We start from the raw sequence: 23,326 nt of genomic DNA, 5'->3' as shown, positions 1-23,326 counted from the left end.
AGGTTCCAAAATACACTTTGGTCTCCATCATGCAAGTGATCTAAGGCCATTGTCTCTGGAACCTAAAGAACAAAATGGCTGCCGGGCATAGGGATTTATTATTTCATTAACAGACTGTCAGTGAATTTCAGGGTATTTCTCGCTTTATGTGGATTCAAGATGAAGAGTTTTGGAGCTTAGATTGTCCCCAGATAATGGAGTCCAAAATTTATCTATTTGTGTATAGTTTTAATTAAATATTTTCCCCATTCTTCATTGTTAGGGTCGGTGTACTCGAGAGAACTGCAAGTACCTTCACCCTCCTCCACACTTAAAAACGCAGCTGGAGATTAATGGGCGGAACAATCTGATTCAACAGAAGACTGCCGCAGCCATGTTCGCCCAGCAGATGCAGCTTATGCTCCAGAACGCTCAAATGTCATCACTTGTAAGTCGCAGCTATGTTTTGAAAATTGCCAATAAAGATCTACAGTGGAATAACCTGGCAGGGACTAGCGGAAATTAGTTGCAACAGGATTTAGGACACAAACTAATATGTTCATTGACACTACAGAGCTGTGCACTTGAAGAGAGCAGTCAGGTGTGTTGCACTGAAAACCTGGCTGCATTTATGCATGAGTTCAGTTTATAAAAGAATATGGATAAAGGAGCAGGGGCATTTTAAGATAAGGAGAGTTGATTATTGTTACATGGAAACCTTTGAATTCTAGGACATTAAGTCAAACAAAGTTTCTTGTTTGATGGGGATTTTGGTGTTGTTTTGTTTTGTTTTGTTTTGTTTTGTTGTTGTTTTTTGAGACAGAGTTTTACTCTTGTTGCCCAGGCTGGAGTGCAATGGTGCGATCTAGGCTCATTGCAACCTCTGCCTCCCGGGTTCAAGTGATTCTCCTGCCTCAGCCTCCCAAGTAACTGATATTACAGGTGCCTGCCATCACACCCAGCTAATTTTTTTGTGGATTTTTAGTAGAGACGGGGTTTCACCATGTCCAGGCTGGTTTTGAACTCCTGACTTCAGGTGATCCACCTGTCTCAGCCTCCCAAAGTGCTAGAATTACAGGTGTGAGCCTGGCCTGTTGTTGCTGTTAAACAAACTTTTTATTGTGAAATAATTTTAGATTTACAGAAAAGTTGCAAAGGTATTAATAGTACAAAGAGTTCCTATATTACCTTTCACCCCGTTCTCCCCACTGTTAGCATCTTATATTACCCTGGTAGATTTGTCAAAAGCAAGAAACGGGAATCACATGTCATTACTATTGACTAAACTCCAGACTTTATTCAGATTTCCCCAGGTTTTCTATTAATGTAATCTTTCTATTCCAGTGTCTGATTCAGGGTACCAAAGTGCATTCATTTGAATTTTGCCTCCCCTCTCTTCTCTGCTCTGTGACCATTTCTCAGTTTTTCCCAATTTCCCATGATCTTGATGGTGGCTTTCCCTTATCGTAGCTACAGGGTTTCCCTATGCAGAAATTAGTAAGATTATGTCATTCTAGACAAATATCTACTATTTTGTGGACTTGTGAGTTTAAATGGATTCTTTATAAAGTACTTAAGCTGTATCTGTTCATATTATTCTATTGAAAATTCATCTTGTCCCTATGCCTTAAAATATAAACTTTCATTTTGCTTTTACACCTCTTAGGGTGAATTGAAAACTGTCCCTTTTCTGCTATAGTTCTTCAGGCCTCACATTTAGTTCAGTGGTGCCTCATTCTAATTCCAGCTGTCCTACTTCCTTTAAACTATTAACAGGATAAATTTGAAAATCCTGTTACCTTTATTTGTTACCCATTTAATCAGTGACTACAATGAACTTGAAAGCTGAAATATGTATATAGTATTTAGATGCAATGAAAATGTGGGAGGACAATCTGCTGTCAGTAAAACCTATCTCATTATAAAGTTGATTCTCAGAATTCAAGGATATCTGTGTTGATATGGAACCCTTTAATGAGTACATCTTTATGGATATATGCAAAAACAGATGGGAGAGGCAATGATGAATCACTAAAGGTTTGCACCATACTTTTTCCAGAATGTCTAGACAGATTTAAGTAAAATAAATAGATGTCATGTTCTGTACTATTAGTTTACCAAAAAGTTTTGCCTTGGAACTCAGATTAATTATGTTGGTAAATTAGTTTCTAGAAGGTGAACTCCTCGAAGCTCCTCTTTGACCCTCAGTAATTCTTTACATCTTTGAACTCCTTGCGCAAACGCTTTTTCTGGGCTTTCACATACTGACGTATCTCAGTCCCTCCCTACTTCTAAGGGCAGAGGGAAGATAAAGTCTTTTGGATACTGAAAATTGTTATGAACAAAACCACAGAGAAGTGAACGTGCTTGGTAAGTCCAGAAAATGTGAGTGGCTGGGGAATAAAGCAAGGCAGCTTTTATTTTTTTTCCCAGTTTTATTGAGGTATAATTAACAAATAAAATTGTGTATATTTTAAAGTGTACAGTATGTGATGATTTGTTAGACGTATACATTGTGAAATGAGATGACATGGATGAACTTGGCAGGCATTATGCCAAGTGAAATAAGCCAGACAGAGAAAAAACAAATACTGTATGATCTCACTCATATGTGGAACCTTGAAAAAACTGAATGCATAGAAACAGAGTAGAAGGGTAGTTGCCAGGGGATGTGGGTGGGAGGGGATGGGGGAAGATGTTGGTCAAAGGTATAGCAAGGGAGATTTTAACGCACAATTACTACTCTCAGCTTCTCATGGGATGTCTCAATTCAAACTGAGCAAAGACTAGGAAGCAGATTTCATTATCAGACACCTGAGCCCAGTGTTTCCTACAGAGCTGGAGCATTTATCTTTTCAAAGGTCGAGGGACAGCTTCAGGGTACTAGTGAAATGCCTTGTTTCAGGGAATCAGAGAGCAAGAAGTGGGGTAAAGTAGGGGTACAGAGGAAAGCCGTTCTATTCAGCCTCTGCTAGAGTCTCTCCAATTCAAGTCTCAACCCTTCAAGTGTTATTGATCATGCTAGCTCATACTGGAGAATAGGGAGTAGCTTTTTTGAGAATCCAATAAGAAATCCATTGTGCTTTCCAGCCTCTTCACTTGTGCTTTCTAATTTGATTCTCCATCCTTTCTATGTTAGAATATGTTTCCCTGTCTTTTCTTCAATGAGGGTAATTTTAGATTTCAGATGACGGAAGATGACTGATATGATTCACAGGAGTACAATTTATTTTATAGAATGTTACAAGATACAAGGCATTACTTAGAAGACCCAAGGGAACAATTGGAAATTGCTTCTCTACCTTGTAGGTTATTTAATGATAGCTATTATGATGCAATGAGCTGCTAAATGATTAATTCCTGCAGTTATTATGTGTACAAAAATCTAACTCCAAGATGGTTGATATGTTCCTCTTCTATGGTCTAAGGAAGCCACTTTATAGGCATGGTGTAACTGAGCTAGTGTGAGCAATTTTAAATAACATTTACCAGCCTGATTTGGAAAAAAAATTTCTTTGTTGTAGATCTTGATATTATTACAGAAGTAATGTATGATTTTACTTAATTTCTCTGGTACCTACTCTCCCTCAAACAACTCTCTATCCCTTTCAATCACCGCACCCAATAATCTGATTCTTGTCTCTAAGATGGTCATGCTTTTGTTTAAGAAATTTCCAGTCCTGATATTTGTAGGGTTGCATATTAAGACCCATTTGTATCACTGGCTTGAACTTCATGTCTTTCCACAAAGAATACTTTGATCTGTTTCTAGGATACCAGAAGAGCACATCTGCCTTTGCAGAATTGAATATGGTTTGCTTATTATAAGCCCCTAGATAAAGGGAATGTCAACCTAAATGCGATGGTACCTAGAGAACAGATTCTGTTGAGTGTAACTGAACAATGAATAAAAGCCACACCTAGTCAATTTGGGTGGAATGCTTGCTGGAACAGGCAAGTTTGTTCACTCTATTAAACAGATCTGAATTGACATTTGCCAGTATAAAAGTCCATCTCTGAAAGCTTTTTTTTTGGCTTTATTAAGGAAGTTCAGCAGGTGAAACAAAAGGTGTGACTACCTAGTATTTTTCAATGCAGTTTAAAAGAGATTGTTCCTGATGTTCCCAGCAAAAAAAGTATAAGTTGAAGTATCCCCTTGCCATAATCAGGAGGCAAATACAACCACTATAGAAGAATATTAGAAAGAGTAAGAACAGTGGATTACCCTGAAGCAAAGCGAATGTTTGAAAATTTTGGTTTTACAATTAGAAATTTTAGTTATGAGGAAAGATTCTCACTACTGGATGTGGTGTATGTATTTATAAAGTGAATATGATATTACAGGCTGTTAAAATGTTTTATTTGGACATTTTGCATATCTACACCTGTCCATATCCAACCTAAAGGAATACCTGGGAAATTCCTCTATTTTCTCTCTTTGAATGTAGTGATTTACATGGAAACAGATCCTGACACACAAGTGAACTTGACTCAATAGAGTGTATTCATTTGATTATTTATATAGAGATTGTTGATTCAGCACATTTGAGGTTGCATTGGGGTGTGCCAAGTCCTCAGGTTCTGTTGTATGCTATTCATGGCTGGCATTCCTGTGGCTAAGTTACCAAGTTCCAAACCATGAAGGCCATAAACAAGGCTTCCTCTCTAGGTTTTCCTTTATCTCAAATTGAATCATCTGATGTCTGCCTGGATCCCCCTCCACCTTTTTACATCATTATCATAATTCTATTTACCAAATATATTTCTCATAAACAGGCTTATATGTTTATCTCACATTAATGTAGTAAGGAATGAAGGTTATGTAATGCTTCAGAACCAAGAGAAAAAAATAATAGAAAGTTCAAATAGGTACGAGGAAGGGAGATATACTAATTAATGAATAATATTATTTTTAGACTCATGTTTTTAATTTTTTTCTCTTTTACTAAAGGGCTACAAGGTGTTATATTACTTAGGTATATATTACTTATAAATTTAGGACTAGAACAATTTTAAGTGACTAGAGATAAAATTGGAAAATATTTATTTACTTTTTAATATTTATTTTTTTTGAGACACGGTGTCACTCTGTGGACCAGGCTACAGTGCAGTGGCATGATCATAGCTCAATGTAGCCGCAAACTTGTGGGGTCAAGTCGTCATCCTGCCCCATCCTCCTGAGTAGCTGGGACTACAGGTGCACATCACCATGCACAGATAATGTTTTTTTAAAAAATTTTTTGAATAGAATTAGAAATGTGATCTCACTACATTGCCCAGTCTGGTACTGATTTCCCAGCCTCAAGCAATCCTCCTGCCTTGACCTCCCACAGTGCTGGCATGCCTGGCCTACTTTTTAATTTTTGTAAGTCAGTCGTTAAATGATATAGTACTTGAAAACAAGAGGACAAATATTCATATTAGAGTTACAGTTTTTTAGTTCATATAAACTTAGTTTATTGATTGAAATATGTATGCTGTTTTAAAAAACAGTAGTTTTGTCATGGCTCTTTTATTAACAATTATTATTTTAAAAGGTGGCCCAGATATTGTGTAGGTTTAGTAGAAAAGAAAACTGTGTCCATATTCTAAATTACCAGTCTCATGGTCAGTACAGAAATTATAACATGTTTTAATGAAGGTTCCACAACAGGTTTTTCAGTTCACCTACTCATGTAATGATGAATGATGGCATTTAGTACTTTCATCTTGATGTGGTGACATTACATGTTTTGTAAAAGGATTTTTGCAAAATTTTCAAGTCAGGAAAAGACAGACATTATGTAATTATAAGGTTAATATGCTCTTAATATAATTACAACAGTCATGATCATGTGAACTTCCCCACTGAGGTTGACCAAATCACATCACAGAAGTGCCTGGAGTGCTACCATGCCATAATCATCTGGACTTTACTACATTTTCTGAAAGATTAGACAAAATTTTACTTTTAGGTGTACCAACTGAAGCCTATTGTTATCTGTTTGTTCAACTAATATTGTTTTTAAGGTAGACTTACCTTCAAACTAACATGAGGGGTTTAGGGATGCTCATTTGCATGGTTTCCTTCCAAAACCCTGAGAGGGGTCCTAGCAACGTATTTAAAATGTGTTTGTAAAATTTGCAAAATATATTTGTGTGTTTCATTCTTAAGGCTTCACTTCCCCACCCAGTGGTCTAAGCTTCAGACCCCACAGATCCTAGATTTGCTCCTCATTGCAATTACTGGTCCAAAGTAGAGTAGTTATTCGGGCCTTTTGCTAATAAGACTGTGTATGTCACATAGCTTAAAGCTTCTTTTACGTTAAAACAAAATAAATCCCCTAGCAGTCCCTTTGCTGCTTTGCCCCACCTCTGTTAATAGACACTGCGAAATCTGCTTTTTTCAAAAGTTGAATGAAAATGCTACACTTTTACAGTCAAACAGAGGACACTTGTACATATGATATCTTTTATAGTGCCCAGTTTCTTTGATAGTCACAAATCTCAACATTCTCCCTTTATCATCCTTTATATATTCCCATGAGATAAATTATATGTAACCTCCTCTATTTTGTGTCCTTCTCCTTTGGGGCTGGTTAGCTTGGTTAGTTGGAGCCTGCTGCTAATGAGACCATGGTGGCCTGTGAGCTTCACTGTTCGTGGTCGCAGTGTAAGCTACAGCCAGCTACCTTGAGATTGCTTGCTGTTGATCACAAATGAGGTGAAGGCTGGGAGTTTGGTGGGCTCTGTGAAATATTTTTTTTTTTTTACCTGCAGGTTGATATGGCTCAGTAATTTGTCAATGAGAGGAGACCTTATATAAAAACCTGTGGTTGCCCCACCACCTGATAATTAAAGTGGTACCCCCAAGCGTTTGTAATTTGCCTTAATATCCTGTAATCATTTGTTAAATATTAATTTACACCCTTCTTTCCATAGTCTTATCTCTTGAACCACTCTGGATACCAGTCACATTAGCAATTCATTAATCACCTGGATTATACACGTTGTGAATTACACACTTTGTAATAAAGTTACATATTTTTATCTATAGTATCACTAAATCACTTTTTTTAGAGCTCTTAATTAGGTACCTTCTAGTATGGATTTAGCCACTCCAATTTTAAAAATACATGCATACATACATACATACACATATGGGATTCATGTATGTACATATGTATGTATAAAATACCCTGTGCTTTTCATACTGTTTGATCTAGCAATTCATATCTTTATCAAAAGACAGTTTAGGACTAGCCATCTGCCTAAAGTCTTCCTCAGTGGAGAGCAAGACTGAGGATTTATTCATTCTCTTTGCCACCATTTTTGAAACTACTTTTACTTCTTTTTGCACTCTGATTTTTAAATTGGGTTGCTCTATTTAGTAAATCAAAAATTAATTAATGGTTTAGGAATCCCTTTTTATTCAATTCAGTAAGTATTTATCGAGCATATACTCTGTGACAGGTATTTAAATGAGTAAAGGGTGGATGAAAAGATGATCAAGAAACAAACTCTACCCTCTAGGAATTCATTATGTAACAAAAGTAAGATGTTGGATGAATATCTTCTGGTCCCCTTAATTTCTGATTTGTACCTGATTCTTCATATTTTTATAGCTTTGGGCCTCTCTTTTTTCCACATAGAATTATCTTTCTATTAGCCATGCAAGGGTCTGTTTTGGTTTGTGTTGTTTTGATGGTGGTGGTGGTGGTGGTTGTAATTGGTCAAACCCCTGATAATGTTAACTCTTAGCGTGCCTATTTATCTAACTTTCACTGACATCTTCATAAATAGTCTCCAGGTTTCCTGTGGGTTCCTTGCTTTGCTTATCTCTTCCTATTTGTCTCTCAAAAACCCACATTTTGTTTATACCCTTTGTTAAAACTAGATAACCACTTAATTTTTTGAACTACTTTAATATTTTTGAACTACTTTAATGAGGTATGATTGACACACAAAAGCTGCACATGTTCAATGTATGCAAATTGATGACTTTGGAGACAAACAGAGGCTCATGATACCATTACTACAATCCATGCCACAAACTTGATTTTTTAAAAGTAATCTTTGTTTCCTACTAGATTACTAAAGTTAGTTGAATTGTCATTATTATTACACGGTGGTCACCAACAAATTTTTAGGTCAATTCCTGTTCACCTCCTCAGGAACAATGTCAAAGTTACCTGCTTATGAAGTGTCAATCATTTGCTCTCTACCTAGGTGATGTGCTGATCTGTGTTTAGGTACTCCTTTATGATTCCTGGCCTGCTGTTGTATTTCTCCTCCCAGCAAATATGGGTAGCTCTGAACCATGACTTGTGTTCTCATTTGTGTTATTCTTTATACCTCTTATACTCACAATCACCTATTGATCTTTCAACTAACCTGCCTGCCTTCAATGCTTCCTCTTACTTGGAGACTTCTCTGATTAATAAGATCAGAAAATCCAGTTCTAGGTGAGGACAATGGTTCACTTTTGACCCTTGAACTTTTTTTTCCTTAGCTCTCTCTAGAGCCACGGCGACTTATTCATTAACAAGTACGATTAGTACTTAAATACCACCGCTATCAGCTTGCATCTGTTTATAAAGTTAACTCTCAATTATTGAGAAACCAATTAACTAGTCTGGAGGTTATGTGGGTCTCCTGCAGCCTGCATTTTGGCCACTTCAGTCCCCATGGAACATTACTCAAGCAGTGTGGAAATGACCAAGCAAATACTGTGAAAGAGAGATTATTCAATTGTACTCTGTGTGAAAATGAAGTCGGATGGAAACTAACATTATATATTTCAGTGCATTTTGGGATTATCTAAAGATAGAAATATGCATGATGACCATAAAAGGAGCTTCCTTTTACATTATATAAATGCTTGCAAATGAGCAATAAAATGCAGATATTATGATGCTAGTAAAATTTAAGAGTGCTATTTTTCTTGTATTAAAATTGGGTCAACAAATGGTTACCAAATGTTTACCCTTCTGTAAAAGAAAATATCTAGTCATTCAACTCCAGACAGAAACTCAGAGATGGAAGGCCCCGATTATTCTGTTGACCTTAGGCCAGGATTTTGAAATTTTTACATTCATCCAACAATAATTGTAACTGATCTTGGATATTTTTGAGGTAACTACAAATAGATCTAGGCTATTGAGGAGACACAAAGATTGATTCAGCATAACATTTAATTTTCATTTCTTTATACTAGCTTGAGAAATAACCTGTTAAGTCATTGTTCCTAAAGTGTGTGTAAACTAGACATTTATTTGAGGCATAGTTTTGCATTGAATTGCATTGCCTCAGAATCCTTTAAGAGCAATCTGTGGTGGCTCTTAAAATTTTTACCTTTACAGGATTCCAACTGCTATTTCCTCATTCTTAGTCACTGAGTAGTGATTATTCTAGAAACAAATAGTTAAAAATCCTAACGTTAGCAACTATGTAAAAGAGCATTTTAGTGAATACCTTAGTATTGGTTTACAAAGCCAAACATTTTCAGTTTGTGGAATCTTGCTACAAATACTAAATTCACGTCTATATATATGTATATATTTGGTGCTTTACTCCTGAAAGTGTTGGAGAATTTCATTTTTTGAAATCATTTAGAACCAAGGTCAGTGAACTTTCTTGTGAATGGCTAAATATAAATATTTTAGGCTGTGAGGTTCAAGAGGCAAAGTTGAGGGTATTATATAGGTACTTATATAACAAGAGAGGAAACAAGTATCTACAATTTTTTGTAATACAGGTCTACTAATGAGCACAATGAAATTTGTAGATGGACACTGGAATAAGAGTTTCCTATAATTTTCATGTTTCACTAAATATTATTTTCTTATTTTTTTCCATCATTTAAAACTGTAAAAAACATTCTTAGATTGCTGGCCATACAAAAACACGGGCAGGCTGAATTTGGCCTATGGGCCCTAGTTTGCAGAGTCTTACTCTAGAACAGAGATTCTTAACCAGTAAGTAGTTCATAACCCCACACCAGGGGTGAGTGTTGTGGGGTCCTTGAACTTGCTGAGATCATAAGCAACATTTTTTGCATACATGAATTTTTCTGTGGACAGAGCCTGCAGTCTTCATCTGACTCTTGGAGAAGTCCTGGACTCAAAAAAGATTAGAAGCCACTGTTCTCTAGATATTTCATTAATTTTTAGGACACATTTCCTGAATGCCCAATAGTTCCTAAGCACTCTGCAAGTCACTGGGAACTCATGGGAATTTCTACTGTAGGAGCTAATACTGCTAGAGACATCGGGATAAATAGTTGTCAGGTGATCTTATTCATAAAGCCTGTTGTCGCCACCATTCTTGCTGGTTGACAAGACTCAGAAAGATGAAAATTTACACCTGGTTGTGGGAGGGACAGCCGTCTCTTTTCAAGTATTTAGTAAATAATTTAGGTTGGAATTTAAATATCTGAAACATTTGAGTGTTCAGACCATTTCAAGCTGTAAAGATAAATCAGAGTCAGCGTATTTAAAACCTTTTCCTTTACAATAAAAATTAACCCACAGATAGGTTCATGTTAGCTCAACTGACATCAAGGGCTGAGATATATGTAGAGACAGGATTAAAGTTGTTTATTAAACCTGAGCTTGTGAGCTTGCAGGCTGCTTGACTTAACCCATGGCTGTTAGTCAATGCTAAGCCCTTGAATGTTCAAATTCATGAAATGGAGTAGTTACCCTGGGGCAGAGGTGGTGGTGAGAAAATAGAAATGTCCAACTGAAAATAAATAAGCCACTCAGGAGTTCCTGCCTCTGCCCCAGTATTGACAATGGAATAGCTTGCTTCTTCTCAATAAACAGTGTTATAGAATGCATTTCATACTCAAGGAGGAAATAGTTATAAGTGCTAGGATACTAGTTTTAAGATCTAAAGATAGCATAGTTTGTGATGAAACCTTAGAAAAATCTAAATACTTGCAGCAAGCCCTTTACATTTTATATGTAGACTAATCATTAATTTATAGCTTTTTTTCCATACACTTGGAGCATATAACAAACCTAAGAAAGCTTAAAAGTAATCCAAAGAAAGCAGAATTTAGCTAGGAGAATTTCCCTGGTGAGTCACCCCAAAAAAGAAAAGAAAAAATTACGGAAGTAAAAAGCTACCATAAACAGAAAGCATTGCTTATACATACATTAGGCTTTAATATTATTAATTGATCAGCATTTATTAGTGATTAATAACTTTTTAATCTGGAAAATTCACCCACCTCCAGGTTTTTCTTTCAGTTCAAAAATTAATAGATGCAATAATGGTCCTGCTCATTTTTGTAAAAGGCAAAAGCAAAAAGCATGCAGGAGAATGGGCTGGTGGCTTCAGTGAGAAATTTACCAGTAAAGTCAGAGACAACAAAAAGTCAAGTGAAGAGCACTATCATGTGCTTCAAAAATGGAGTTTTTCTCAGAGATTTCTTGGTGATCTTGAGACAACTATGAATCATTACATCGATAAAGTCTGCCTTATTGCTGAAGCATGCCTGGGTGGCTGTTTCCAGAAGATTTCCTTCTCATTATACAAGATAATGTCACATCAGCTAGTTCCTGAGCTTCACATCTCATTCCATGACAGGTATCCCATATTCCTGTATTCTATTATATCATAAGACCTAGTTAGACTGGGTCAGCCCTTGGCTATTTGCCCCCAGACTTTAGAGTCCTCCTGACTATGCCATCATCTTTCCTGGCACCTGGCCTTCCCTTTCCACTTAAGGCTCTTAGCAACCATGCCTTTTCTACTCACCCTCATGAGTCTTGCCAATTTTTTGGCGCCAGATTCTTCCTGCTCTTCCTAATGTCCCAATCAGCTAATTTGATAAACTCATCTAAGGTAGAATGCTAATGGGGGAGTGCTTCCTTCTAAGCTGAATATGGTTTATAACAGGGTCTTCTTGGAATGCTGTGCGGGTGACAATTTCAAGTCTGTGTGGGGGTGAGGCAAAGAGTATACATTGCCCCTCACTTTATATTCCACAATTTGTATTTAGACTTGTTTCTATTAATGTGACTTAGCAGGTATGGGCACAGTTTGGCAAATGCAACAGATTCGGGTTCTTTTTAACATGAAAAAATTTTATAAAGCAAAAAGGAACGCATGTAATTAGTAATACACAGTGAAACACCACCAGTTTCACAATAACTACCTTATAGAGTCATTTTTAGAAATATACTACATTTAGTCATGATTTGTTATTCATTCATTAAGCTTTTAAAATGTATCATTGAGTATATCTGTCAACCAGTCATTCACTAAGTGTTGGGTACTATAGGGGAGATGAGAACTATCAAAGGAATAAGACCACATTGACAAGAAAAGATACCCACATGTGGAACAAACTGGGAAACAGCAAAGTGATAAATAATGTGACAGATAATAAAGGAAATACACATATCAAACTTTTTGAGTCCCAGGATCTTTGAAAATAGAAAAAACAGTAATACCTTTTTGCATTTCTGAGGCTTTTTTTATTTTTTACAAGTTACACTTAGTTTGTATACCATATAATCCTGTTATCTTATCTCTTCCTGCCTAACAGGGATTCTTGTAGCATTTCTAGTGCCTTCTTTTGAACTATGAATATCATCTGGCCCCCTAGATAAAGACAAGGCTAGGCAAGTCAGATTAGCTTGTGAAACAGGACCTCTAGGATGACTACAGTAAACAATAATTTCTTGTACACTTAAAAATAACTAAAAGAGTATAATTAGAGTGTTTGTAACAGAAAGGAATGATAAATGCTTGAGGTGATAGATACTCCATTTACCCTGATGTGATTGTTACATATAGTATGCCTGTATCAAAATATCTCAGGTAGCCCATAAATATAGATACCTACTATGTACACATAAAAATTAAAAAATTAAACAAAACAGGACCTCTAATTTAAAAAAATAACAAAATATAATGGACCATAGTAAACTCATTTTAGGTAGACATTAAAGCACTCACTTTTTCTAATTTATCCCTTTCTTCTTCAACTCCTTGCTGTGTTCCATAACTGTCAGCAGGCCAGAAAGACAGAAGCACAGTCAGTATTTGGTAGTACAGGTGGGGCCTGTGGTAGGACAGACAGCCTTACAGCCAAGCAGTATTGATGGGGAAGAGGAAGGAGGAAGGAAAGGGACTGAATGCAAAGGCCATGCCTGTGTAAGGAAACAAAGAAGATTGTCCATATGTGTATTGTCATTGGTGACATGGTTTTTAGGGAAAAAAGAAAGAGTTGGAGGAAACACATTTGGAACAGACTCTAGCAATGAGATTTAATTTGGCTAATTCGTGACTGTTAAAGTCATGTGGCTTATTTTATCAGCTTACCAATAAAGTTATTACTTAAAGAGATTTGTTGGTTTAAAAGCAACTCCTCTATGGGAATTAGTAAGAGGCTAAAAATAAATCAGAAGAAACAATGGTAAATTTTGATGTGGCGTAAGTAATTTTGATGTTTCTGAAAGAATGCCTCTTTGTGTAATGACAGGAAGAATCTGTTTACTTCTAACATCTTTTTTTTTCTCTTTTAAACATACAGGGTTCTTTTCCTATGACTCCATCACTTCCAGCTAATCCTCCCATGGCTTTCAATCCTTACATACCACATCCTGGGATGAGCCTCGTTCCTGCAGAACTTGTACCAAATACACCTGTTCTGATTCCTGGAAACCCACCTCTTGCAATGCCAGGAGCTGTTGGCCCAAAACTGATGCGTTCAGATAAACTGGAGGTATTTGTGAAGATATATATAAATACCTGTAGAATAGATATTAACCTTACACATAAAGCAGTATTCTCAGAGCCCAATGTGTTGTGTTTTAAATAAGAGAACCCAAATTTCTTAGCTTATAGGGTATAACCTCAGAAAAATGTTAAACATTTTACTACTGCAATCATACCTTGTTATAAAGTGCATTGATTCAGCTGTATGGTGGGTCAAACAATATGTTAAGTGTACCCAGCCATAGACTGTGTGATGGCTCAGGAAGCCTCTGTGGGAATGTTCCTTTTACCTAGGCTCCAGTTTTCAGAAACAGATTATTGTATTTGTTAATGAGTCTCTACTTGCTAGAATAATCAAAGTGGGAAAAAAGTAGACAATATAACTCTCTATGATTGCAGAATGTAAAGCTATATGAATAAAGAAAGTAAATTAGTCTCATAGTGCCTCAACTTTTTTCTCCATTTTGAGAGTGATGTGCTAGGCAATAAATACCCCCGATGCCTAAGAAAAGAAAATCTGAAAGAAATTTCAGACAACTTTTTGATTTATTGAAGTCCTTCATTCTTCTCTTGTTATTCTTTGTACATTGAAATAGCTAGTCTTTTCCTTATCAAGTCAGCTCCATTTGCAGCCCCTTAAATGCCTAGTAATGTATTGTAATAGAATCTGATTGTACATATAACTCAGTTATGGTTCACAAGTTGACTTTGGAAAACCAGTGTGTTACGTTGTAATAAAGACTCATCTTGGACTTAAATAAACACTAATTATGCTTAGGGCTGTGTATTAATTGGAGAATTAAAACTGGTTTTCAGTAATATATTTTTTAAGCATTTTTATTTTAATGTAAGGACAACCTTCCTTTGTGGAGAATAGAATTTTTTTCTGGGAATAGAAATTCTGTCTGTTTATATGTCATAGTGAATATGGCTTTACATTATTCTTTATCTTTTTAGATTTGTTCATAAATAATATATTCAATGTATGTATAATTACTGTTACATTCACTAGCAAAATAAATAAAAGCCAGTCAGCTTCCAGTCATCAGTGTGATGCGTGTGTATGTGCATGTGTGTGTTCTAAGGTTTGCCGAGAATTTCAGCGTGGAAATTGTACCCGTGGGGAGAATGATTGCCGCTATGCTCACCCTACTGATGCTTCCATGATTGAAGCGAGTGATAATACTGTGACAATCTGCATGGATTACATCAAAGGTCGATGCTCGCGGGAGAAATGCAAGTACTTTCATCCTCCTGCACACTTGCAAGCCAAACTCAAGGCAGCTCATCATCAGATGAACCATTCAGCTGCCTCTGCCATGGTAAGAAAAGGCCTGTACTTCCGGCCTGTTTCAGAGTAAATGCTTTGTATATTCCTCAATTTGTCTAATATCCTGTAACCATAATCATGGCTAGTCATGAGTAGACCTTAATATGAACAGTCAAGGTTATAAGCTGGAAAAGAAAGAACCTATTTATTCTACTTTATTTACTAAGATTTTCTAAAGATAATTATTTAAAAGCCTTACTAATGCTTTTAACCTACTGTGCTCTTTCTCCGATTTTCAGAGTAAGGGTAAAGTATATAATTTAAACAGTAAGTTATTTTTTAGTGCTTTTATAGTTTCACTACCCTCAATATCCTAGGGAGGCAGAAAGTTGCCTCTGCTCTGTGAGCCACTTTCATGGGCACTTTGCTACTAACATCCTTAATGCCTTTCAAAAACAGAGCACTTAAAAGATAGGATATTAAGTGGGCTGTAATTTCCTAAAGGTTAAGGCCACTTTTCCTCTCTAGAGGCATAGTATCAAGGACAGCAGCCTGCTTAGTCTGGCGGAGAATTTCTACATGGTTGGGAGCAGAGGCCTGACTTTGGTATTTTGTTGTTGTTGTTGTTGTTGTTTGGTGGGGGGGGCGGTTGTGTGTTTTTTGTTGTTGTTTGTTTTGAGACAGAGTCTCACTCTGTTGCCCAGGCTAGAATGCAGTGGCGTGATCTCGGCTCACTGTAACCTCCACCTCCCAGGTTCAAGCAATTCTCTAGCCTTAGCCTCCTGAGTAGCTGGGACTAGAGGTGTGCACTACTTCTGGCTAATTTTTGTATTTTTTATAGAGACCGGGTTTCATCATGTTGGCCAGGCTGGTCTTGAACTCCTGATCTCAGGTGATCCTCCTGCCTCAGCCTCCCAAAGTGCTGGGATTATAGGCATGAGCCACCATGCACAGCCCAGAGGCCTGACTTTTAAGTTGCTGTAGAAAGCCAGTTTGGGGGAATAGTAAGTGCTGCTTAGTAACACTGAAAGGTAGGAAGTAAGAAAAATATTTGTGTAACACTGTAGTGCGATCAGTGAGAACCAGGAATTCTTATGACTTAAGTTTGCCACAGCTGTCCATTGTTTTGATGTGCTGCTTGCTATGTCTTTCTTTTTCTACCTGGACCTTTCCTTGTATAATAAGGCATAATAGCTCCAATAAAGGACAAAACCCGCAGGAAACCTCATGTTCCCTGGGTGTGGAAAAAGCACTGACGTGACCCTGAAACCCAGGAGATGCACTGTAGCTAAATCTCCTCACAAACATTCATAGTTTGGACTCCCATGACAGACTTTGCCTATTCACAACACAGAGACACTTATTTTCAAACATCCCTATTAAGAAGGTTTTCTTCATACTGGGTTGAAATTTATCTTGCTGCAACTGGAACTTCACGAAAGAAGTCAGTCCCTATTCCAAGTGAGAAGGACTCTGATGTCTCCTCTCTAAGCTAAATACTGCAGATTTCTCCCACTTTTCCTAGTAGTTTGTGGTTTCAAGGACACAGTACCATTTTCAGACTGGCTCCACTTTTTTTCAGAGCTGAACTCATTGCATCCTGAAAGATCTGAGCACTAAAGAAGAAAAAACTTACTTTCTCCCTTGATCTGAACAACATAATCTGTTAATTAATGTTAAAAAAGACTTTACCAAATTCTTTTTGTCTTAAATGCTTTTGAATGGGAGAATTATAAGCTATGAAAATAACTTCATATGCATCTGTCCGTTTCTGATTATTTGAGTGTGTTTGATAGAATGCATAGGTTATAAGTCAGCCTCAAATTTCCATTTAGAGAGCTAAGTATTATATGGTAGGCCTTCAATTGTTACTTATGAATATCAGTATAAAATTCCCTTTTAAGTAACTGATCACAGCAGGGTCTTAGCAGTGAGATCAAGTTGGCCCATAGGAATTTGATAGAGGTAAGATTAAATAAAGAAGGGCTTCATGAAGAAATTCAAGCATTTTATATTTTTAAGGATTCATAGTGGACATGCTTTGTAAAAGAGACATTTTTACCTTGTTCATGTATATAGCTCAGGTTAAGTTCACACAAAGCAGCTTGTAATAAAAAAAAAAAAAAAAAAAGACATAAAGGGTTGATACTTCGTTCATCCACAGTCTCACACTTCTTCAGTAGGTTTATGAATTTAGTAGTACAATCACCACCCAATTGGAACTGGGCACTGACCCATCAGGATAAACCCCAGCCATAAACAAGCAGTACTACTTTACCAGCGTCTGCCTATTGAATGTTCATCTAGGTTTCACCCCAATTTATAGTTTACTAGGGAACATAACTGTGGTTCTGATGATCATACCATGCTGCCAGCTTTCAAGAGAAAGGGACACCCCCCATTTATACCAAAGGGAAATCTTTTTAACAACCAGATAAGTAAGTCTTCTGTCTTAGTTAAAATGTTCAGCAAAACCATTTTCTCCCAATGGTGATAAAAGGCATTCGAAATGATAGATTTTGTTTTATGGTTTATGATTTTAGTCCTGACCTTTGCCATCTGGTCTGCTGGGATAAATTTGGAAATTTTGTATCTCTAAAGCTACTCAGTTTATTTTATCTCACTCTTCTAGCATGCTTTTCTTTATTTAGGTGAAATGAAAAGCAGCTCTGTCACAATGTGTGTACTGACAGCAGAGTTCCCAAAAGAAAATAGAGATACCTTGAGATCATTGTTATCCACAGGAACGAGGTCATGGCATTACCCTTTTGGACACATGGTAGGATAGTTACTCAACACAAGCATTCCTGTTTCCTTAAGAATTTGGAGGATACCTAATTGTTGTTGCTGGGACATGTTTTTTAAGTAACGTGCAATTTGCTGAGAAAAAAAAATGTAAAGTAGTGTTAAACTTCTCCAAAGAATCTGATCCAGGGGCAAGTTTGACTGAGTATTGTAAGCACAGTGGGATTTTGAAAGAACTGTAGACATGAAAGGATGGTTTAAAAATGCTAATAGGTTTTAGAATTAAACCTTACAAGAACTTAACAAAGCAAATGGTACATACCGAAATGCACAGCAAGCCTCTATAAATAAGAACTGCATATATTTTGCTAGCTATCTACATAGTACCTGGGTGAGGTAGGTGGTGGGGAAGGAAATATTCATTTGCTTTTTCCTTACCTGTTAGTTAGGAAATATATAGTTATTGGATTTGAACCTGAAGTCTTTGTATAAATTGGATTTTATTTTATGGGGTGACAGTGTCAGACTCTGATCTACCAACATCTGCTTTATCACCTATATGCCATTTATGTCCTAGATCTGTATCGGAGTTTTAACAGGCAGGACTCTCTTTCCTGCTATCTGTTGCTTCCGCTAATCTCATTTTTATAGATTCACAGATGAGTATCCCTGAGATATTAATTATAAATGATCGTTTACTGTAGTAGCTTTCTGTCACATCCTGCCCAAATGAGGTCTAAATTAGTGAAGTTGAAAACCTTTTTTTTTTTTTTTTTTTTTTTTGCGTTTTTTTCTGTTTTGGACTACTGCTCATGTAGTGGACTACCTTTTTTCTTTTTCTTGAGACAGGCTCTTGCTCTGTCACTCAAGCTGGAGTGCAGTGGTGTGGTCTCAGCTACTGCAGTCTTGACCTCCTGGCCTCAAGCAATCCTCCCACCTCAGCCTCCCAAGTAGCTGGGACCACAGGCATGCACCACTATGCCTGGCTAATTTTTCTATTTTTTTAGAGATGGGGTTTTGCTATATTGCCCAGGCTGGTCTCAAACTCCTAAGCTCAAACAATCTGCTGGTCTCAGCCTCCCAAAGTGCTGGGATTACAGGCATGAGCCACTGCACACAGCCGTGAACCCCCTTATCTCTGCAGTTGGTTACCTTGCTGTGGGGCCACTGCTTATCCAGTGTCTTGCCCAATGGATACCCTTACGGAGGATTCCCAGGAAATACCTTATATAACTGGTGCTTGCTTGGTTTGAGTACATTGGTTACTTTCTCTAGTACTAGTACCATCTCTCCCCCGACAGGCCCTGCAGCCTGGTACACTGCAACTGATACCAAAGAGATCAGCACTGGAAAAGCCCAATGGTGCCACCCCGGTCTTTAATCCCACTGTTTTCCACTGTCAACAGGCTCTGACTAACCTGCAGCTCCCACAGCCGGCATTTATCCCTGCAGGTGAGAACACAGCTCTGGGCACTGCAGCGAGTTTGGTGATGTTGTGAATGTATACAATGCAAAGCAGCTTTCAAAGAGCTTTTATAGGAGGACATGTATTTTGATTAAAAATAAAACAAGGAAGTTATGCTTATCTGCTAGTATCTAGAACTACTTGTTTTTCTATAAGTCATGAAAATTCATGGTTTGAAATCAAACTAGGAAAAGGTATCAACATTTTTCTTTTTAGCACTTATGGGTTTTTGCTGATGATTAATTCACTTGGTTCAGTCTCAAACTAATTCCTTGACTCTCAGGTATCACTGTCACAGACAATAGAGTGTTGTCGGGGAAAAAAAAAAAAGGAAAAAACTCCCAGCTTCGATATTATGGAAATGCGTTGTCAATATATCTTTGATATGCCAAAGGTAGTTAAAATAAAACTACCCTTAAATGTATAATATAGTATAATATAGATTAAACAGATAGTTTTAGCCTGTAACTCTTGAATCAGTTAATATAAAATACATAGCAGTTTATCTTTTCTGACATTTTGCAGCGTATTTTGTTATCTCCTACATTCAGCCATATTTAATAGCCTGTTTTACACCAAGTTGAATAGAAAATGTTAAGCCAAAAATTTGTTCAATTAAATATCATATACTGGGGGGGAAAATAATTTTCTTCCAGTGGTTTAGTAGTTTAAGAATGAGCATATAGTTTCTTAAGAATAAATTGAAAATTCTAACCATTGAGAGTACAGCATTTTTTTTTCTTTTTTCTTTTTTTATTTTTTTTTGACAGAATGCTAAATGCCCAAGATTGGAAACTATTTTTAAATGAAAATAACATATGTTTTAAAAAAATTTAGAAATCTTGTTAATACCCAGACTTGAGAAAACTTATTGGTTAATTAGTAAATTAATCAGTTAATTAATTTTGAAAGGTACCGTAAAACACCAGTCTTTAATTACTAGCCACAGTAGTCCTTCATGCCATCATTTAAATTATACAATTTGTATACATTTATATGATATTTTCTGAGAGGAAATATGGAATTCTTCAGCACTTTCTTACATCCCTTATGATAAGTAACCACTGATATCTAATAATTTAGATATTTTTCTCCCAACCTAAGAAGAAAACACATAATGTCTACAGAGTAAAAGAGAAAACCAGTATGAGTTGACATGACTTTATTCCTGGCATTTTTTTTCTTCAAAAATTGTGGTAATTTACCTACACATTAGATCACTCTACCTTGGCTACTTCCAATTTATATTATAGCTATGGAATGAATTCAGTAGCCCTGGAAGTCTAGTCAAGGTGGTTGAATATAATAAAATTTATGCTGTTCATCTTAGGTTTTCTTAATACTACAGTTACTTTGTTTCCAAGTTTAAATTTTTTGCAAGATTTGGCCAACATGAAATCTAGTTTCATAAGCAAAAATTTCAGAAAAATTCCTTTCCCCTTGATTAGTAGCAACATAAAAGCCTGTCCAGCTAAGAGGTTTCTCTTAATGGAACCTGTTTGCCATATATTCATAGTTGAGTCCTATTGACTATGAGACAGTGGAGGAGACAGTGTTAACAGATTAATACTCTAAATAGAAATACAGACACCAGATACAAGATTCTGGAGCATATTTAGAAAATGATATGTGTAATAAATTAAAATTCTCCTTCTTATTATAAAAATTATTTAGGATGTATTTGTCCACAATAAATATGTAATTTAAGTGAGTTAATTCTTTTAAAGAAAAATTATAGCTCATTTTGTACCTAAGAATCCAAGAATTATTTTGATTACCTGGGTTTGTGACCTTAAAGCTAATCTGCAATTGTAAACATGAGAGATTGTTGGACTTGCATGTGCTGAGTAATTGATATTGCAAAGAAATAATCTTTCTGTTAAAATGTATTTCTATCAGTAAATCCTTAATAATCAAATATCTCTTTTCTTTACTTTCCACGCTTTTCTGCATGGTGTACAGGGCCAATACTGTGCATGGCACCCGCTTCAAATATTGGTAGGTTTTCTACAAAAATTATCAACATTTTCTAATCTGAAAAAATGTGTTTTTCTGTTGTGACTATGAAAGATGAATGACTGAAAGATGTGGCTGGAAATTTTCTGAGTGTGTTAAGGTTTAACATGGTGCTTTCTGTTTTATGTCTTTGTAGCATCAAAATAGTCCTACTTTCTCAAGTCCTAGTTGGTTGCCACTGTGGCCAAATGCTGGCCCTGTCATTTCTCTATTTCTACCCTAATAATAGCAACTGAAATATTTAAAAAGTTTCTTTTTCAATATTTGAAACTAGCCAGACTGGACAGTTTTGTTCCTTGCTTAACATGTATTATTTAAAAATTGTAAAATACTTAAAATATATAACTTGTAAAGTACAATGAAACAATTCCTCCCTGAAAAAGTTATCTATACAACTTAAAGCATTCAATGTTCCCATGTTGCCAGAGGATGAGTTCAGCAAAGCCAGAGGATTCTGCAGTGTTGTGTAATAAATCCTATAGTGCTCCAGCCTGAGGCACCATTGGCATAGAAGCTAGGCACAACGGAATCATTTCAAAATGACTCTTTGGGTGTTATGTGATTTTTAACAAGCAGTTGCACACAGATCCTTTCGTTAGCCACTAACACAATATGATAGCCATCTCTAAACCATTTTATACAGCCCTAATACTGAAGATCATGAGGAAGGAGTGGGGAGTTCACAGCTCCTACAGTCCTCATGGGCACAAGGAACAGACCAGGAGAAAATAGCTCTGTTCTATGCAAGGAGAAATGATCCCACCCCGTCCCACTCTGCCATCTCACATCAATCCAGGCCATCCCATCCCTTTTGAGAGTTCGCAACAAATTGACCTTTGTCACCTTGGTGGACCAGAGTAGATGCAGAGCCCCAAAAGCACTACTAACAGGCTTCTTGAGAATAAAGTTCAAAATGACAACCGCATAGTATCAGCGCTCACTAACATAGCGAGATCTGAACCCTGGCAATGGAGGTGAGGATCCTGTCAGGGAGGGTTTGACTGTCTTCTGTAGGAATTAATAAACATTTCCATTAATACCAACAGGAGCACAATATGTATACATTGAAATCATAATGTGTACAATCAGAACAGACTTCTGCAAGTTTGAGAAATGTGTCTTTGCCTTCATATTTTGTGACAATTTTCTTGAAGATGCTCTCTTGTCCTTTCACCTTCAGAGCTTTGCTTAGGAATGAAAACTGCATTCTTTAGTGGGTCTGCTTCCTGTAAATTGCTGCACTCCCAAATGGAAAACAAGAGTGTTTTTAGAATTGGCATGTAAGACAACAGGGATGACTCTGGGTAATGGGTAACTAGAGATAAGTGGAATGGATAACTATGGAGTTTTTGTTAATCACCATTTGGGGTACATTTTTGGTTTCTATGGTATTGCACATGTTAAGTTTTCCCTGGCCATTCATTTTCTCTGTAGACTTTCAGAAAATCTGAATTCAACCGATGTAGACATGATAAATTATTACATATGTGTGCTTGCCATTCACACATTGCCATTCACACATTAATTCCCTGGTTTGGTTTCTGAAATGAGCTAGACATCAGAAAGCACCCAAAACACTTTCTAAAAGAGATAGGAACTAGAAAAGGCAAAGATAAAACGTCCTGCAAGAGATTTCACAGCTGCTAACCATTGTAGCTATAATAGTTGCTATGAAGACAAGATTTACTATGAAGTACTCCATGTATTTATTTGATAAATGGCCAAAGTTTCCCAGGAGTTTGCCAGAGGTGTACTTAAAAACCTGCATGCATAGTTCACTATATTCTTCATATCTGCCCCCCTACCACACACCAACCAGTCTACCTACCATGTCTTTGCATGCAGATCGGGTAAGTATACATATAACTGTCCATTTGCACCTGCAGATCTAGTGACGGCATTCGTGTCCATAAGTCAGTGAACCTAAATTCCAATGTATGATTCCTTAATTCCATTTTGAATGCGCAATCCAGTTACTTGTCTGCTTAACTAGCTTCAGATAGATAGCTCTTGTAACATTGGATTTTTGTTTTCATATGCATTCATTATAGCCCCTTCTGAAAATTTAGCCTTTTGAGTAAACTGCAATGGGATTCTGCTCAAAACCTTACTAAATGTTGAGAATGGTTCCATTTTCC

The 23,326-nt window shown here is 36.6% G+C and overlaps 1 protein-coding gene across 19 annotated transcripts in view; it reads left to right on the top strand.

Annotated features, from left to right (window-relative positions):
• MBNL3 (muscleblind like splicing regulator 3) overlaps positions 1–23,326 on the top strand; it is a 122,669-nt gene that overhangs the window by 88,881 nt on the left and 10,462 nt on the right. For 11 of the 19 annotated variants that reach the window (XM_015128208.3, XM_077988282.1, XM_015128207.3 and 8 more), the window contains 5 exons: positions 263–427; positions 13,508–13,699; positions 14,778–15,014; positions 19,009–19,159; positions 21,135–21,170. In XM_015128208.3, the coding sequence (XP_014983694.1) occupies positions 374–427; positions 13,508–13,699; positions 14,778–15,014; positions 19,009–19,159; positions 21,135–21,170 (670 nt within the window). In that variant the 5' untranslated portion in view covers positions 263–373. The remainder of the gene's footprint in view (positions 1–262; positions 428–13,507; positions 13,700–14,777; positions 15,015–19,008; positions 19,160–21,134; positions 21,171–23,326) is intronic. The other 8 variants (XM_077988289.1, XM_077988283.1, XM_077988290.1 and 5 more) reach the window with 1 other exon arrangement.

This window comes from Macaca mulatta, chromosome X (genome assembly GCF_049350105.2).
Source record: "Macaca mulatta isolate MMU2019108-1 chromosome X, T2T-MMU8v2.0, whole genome shotgun sequence".
NCBI classification, from domain to species: domain Eukaryota; kingdom Metazoa; phylum Chordata; class Mammalia; order Primates; family Cercopithecidae; genus Macaca; species Macaca mulatta.
Note: the sequence above shows the minus strand (reverse complement) of the source record. Positions and strands in the feature narration are given on the sequence as shown.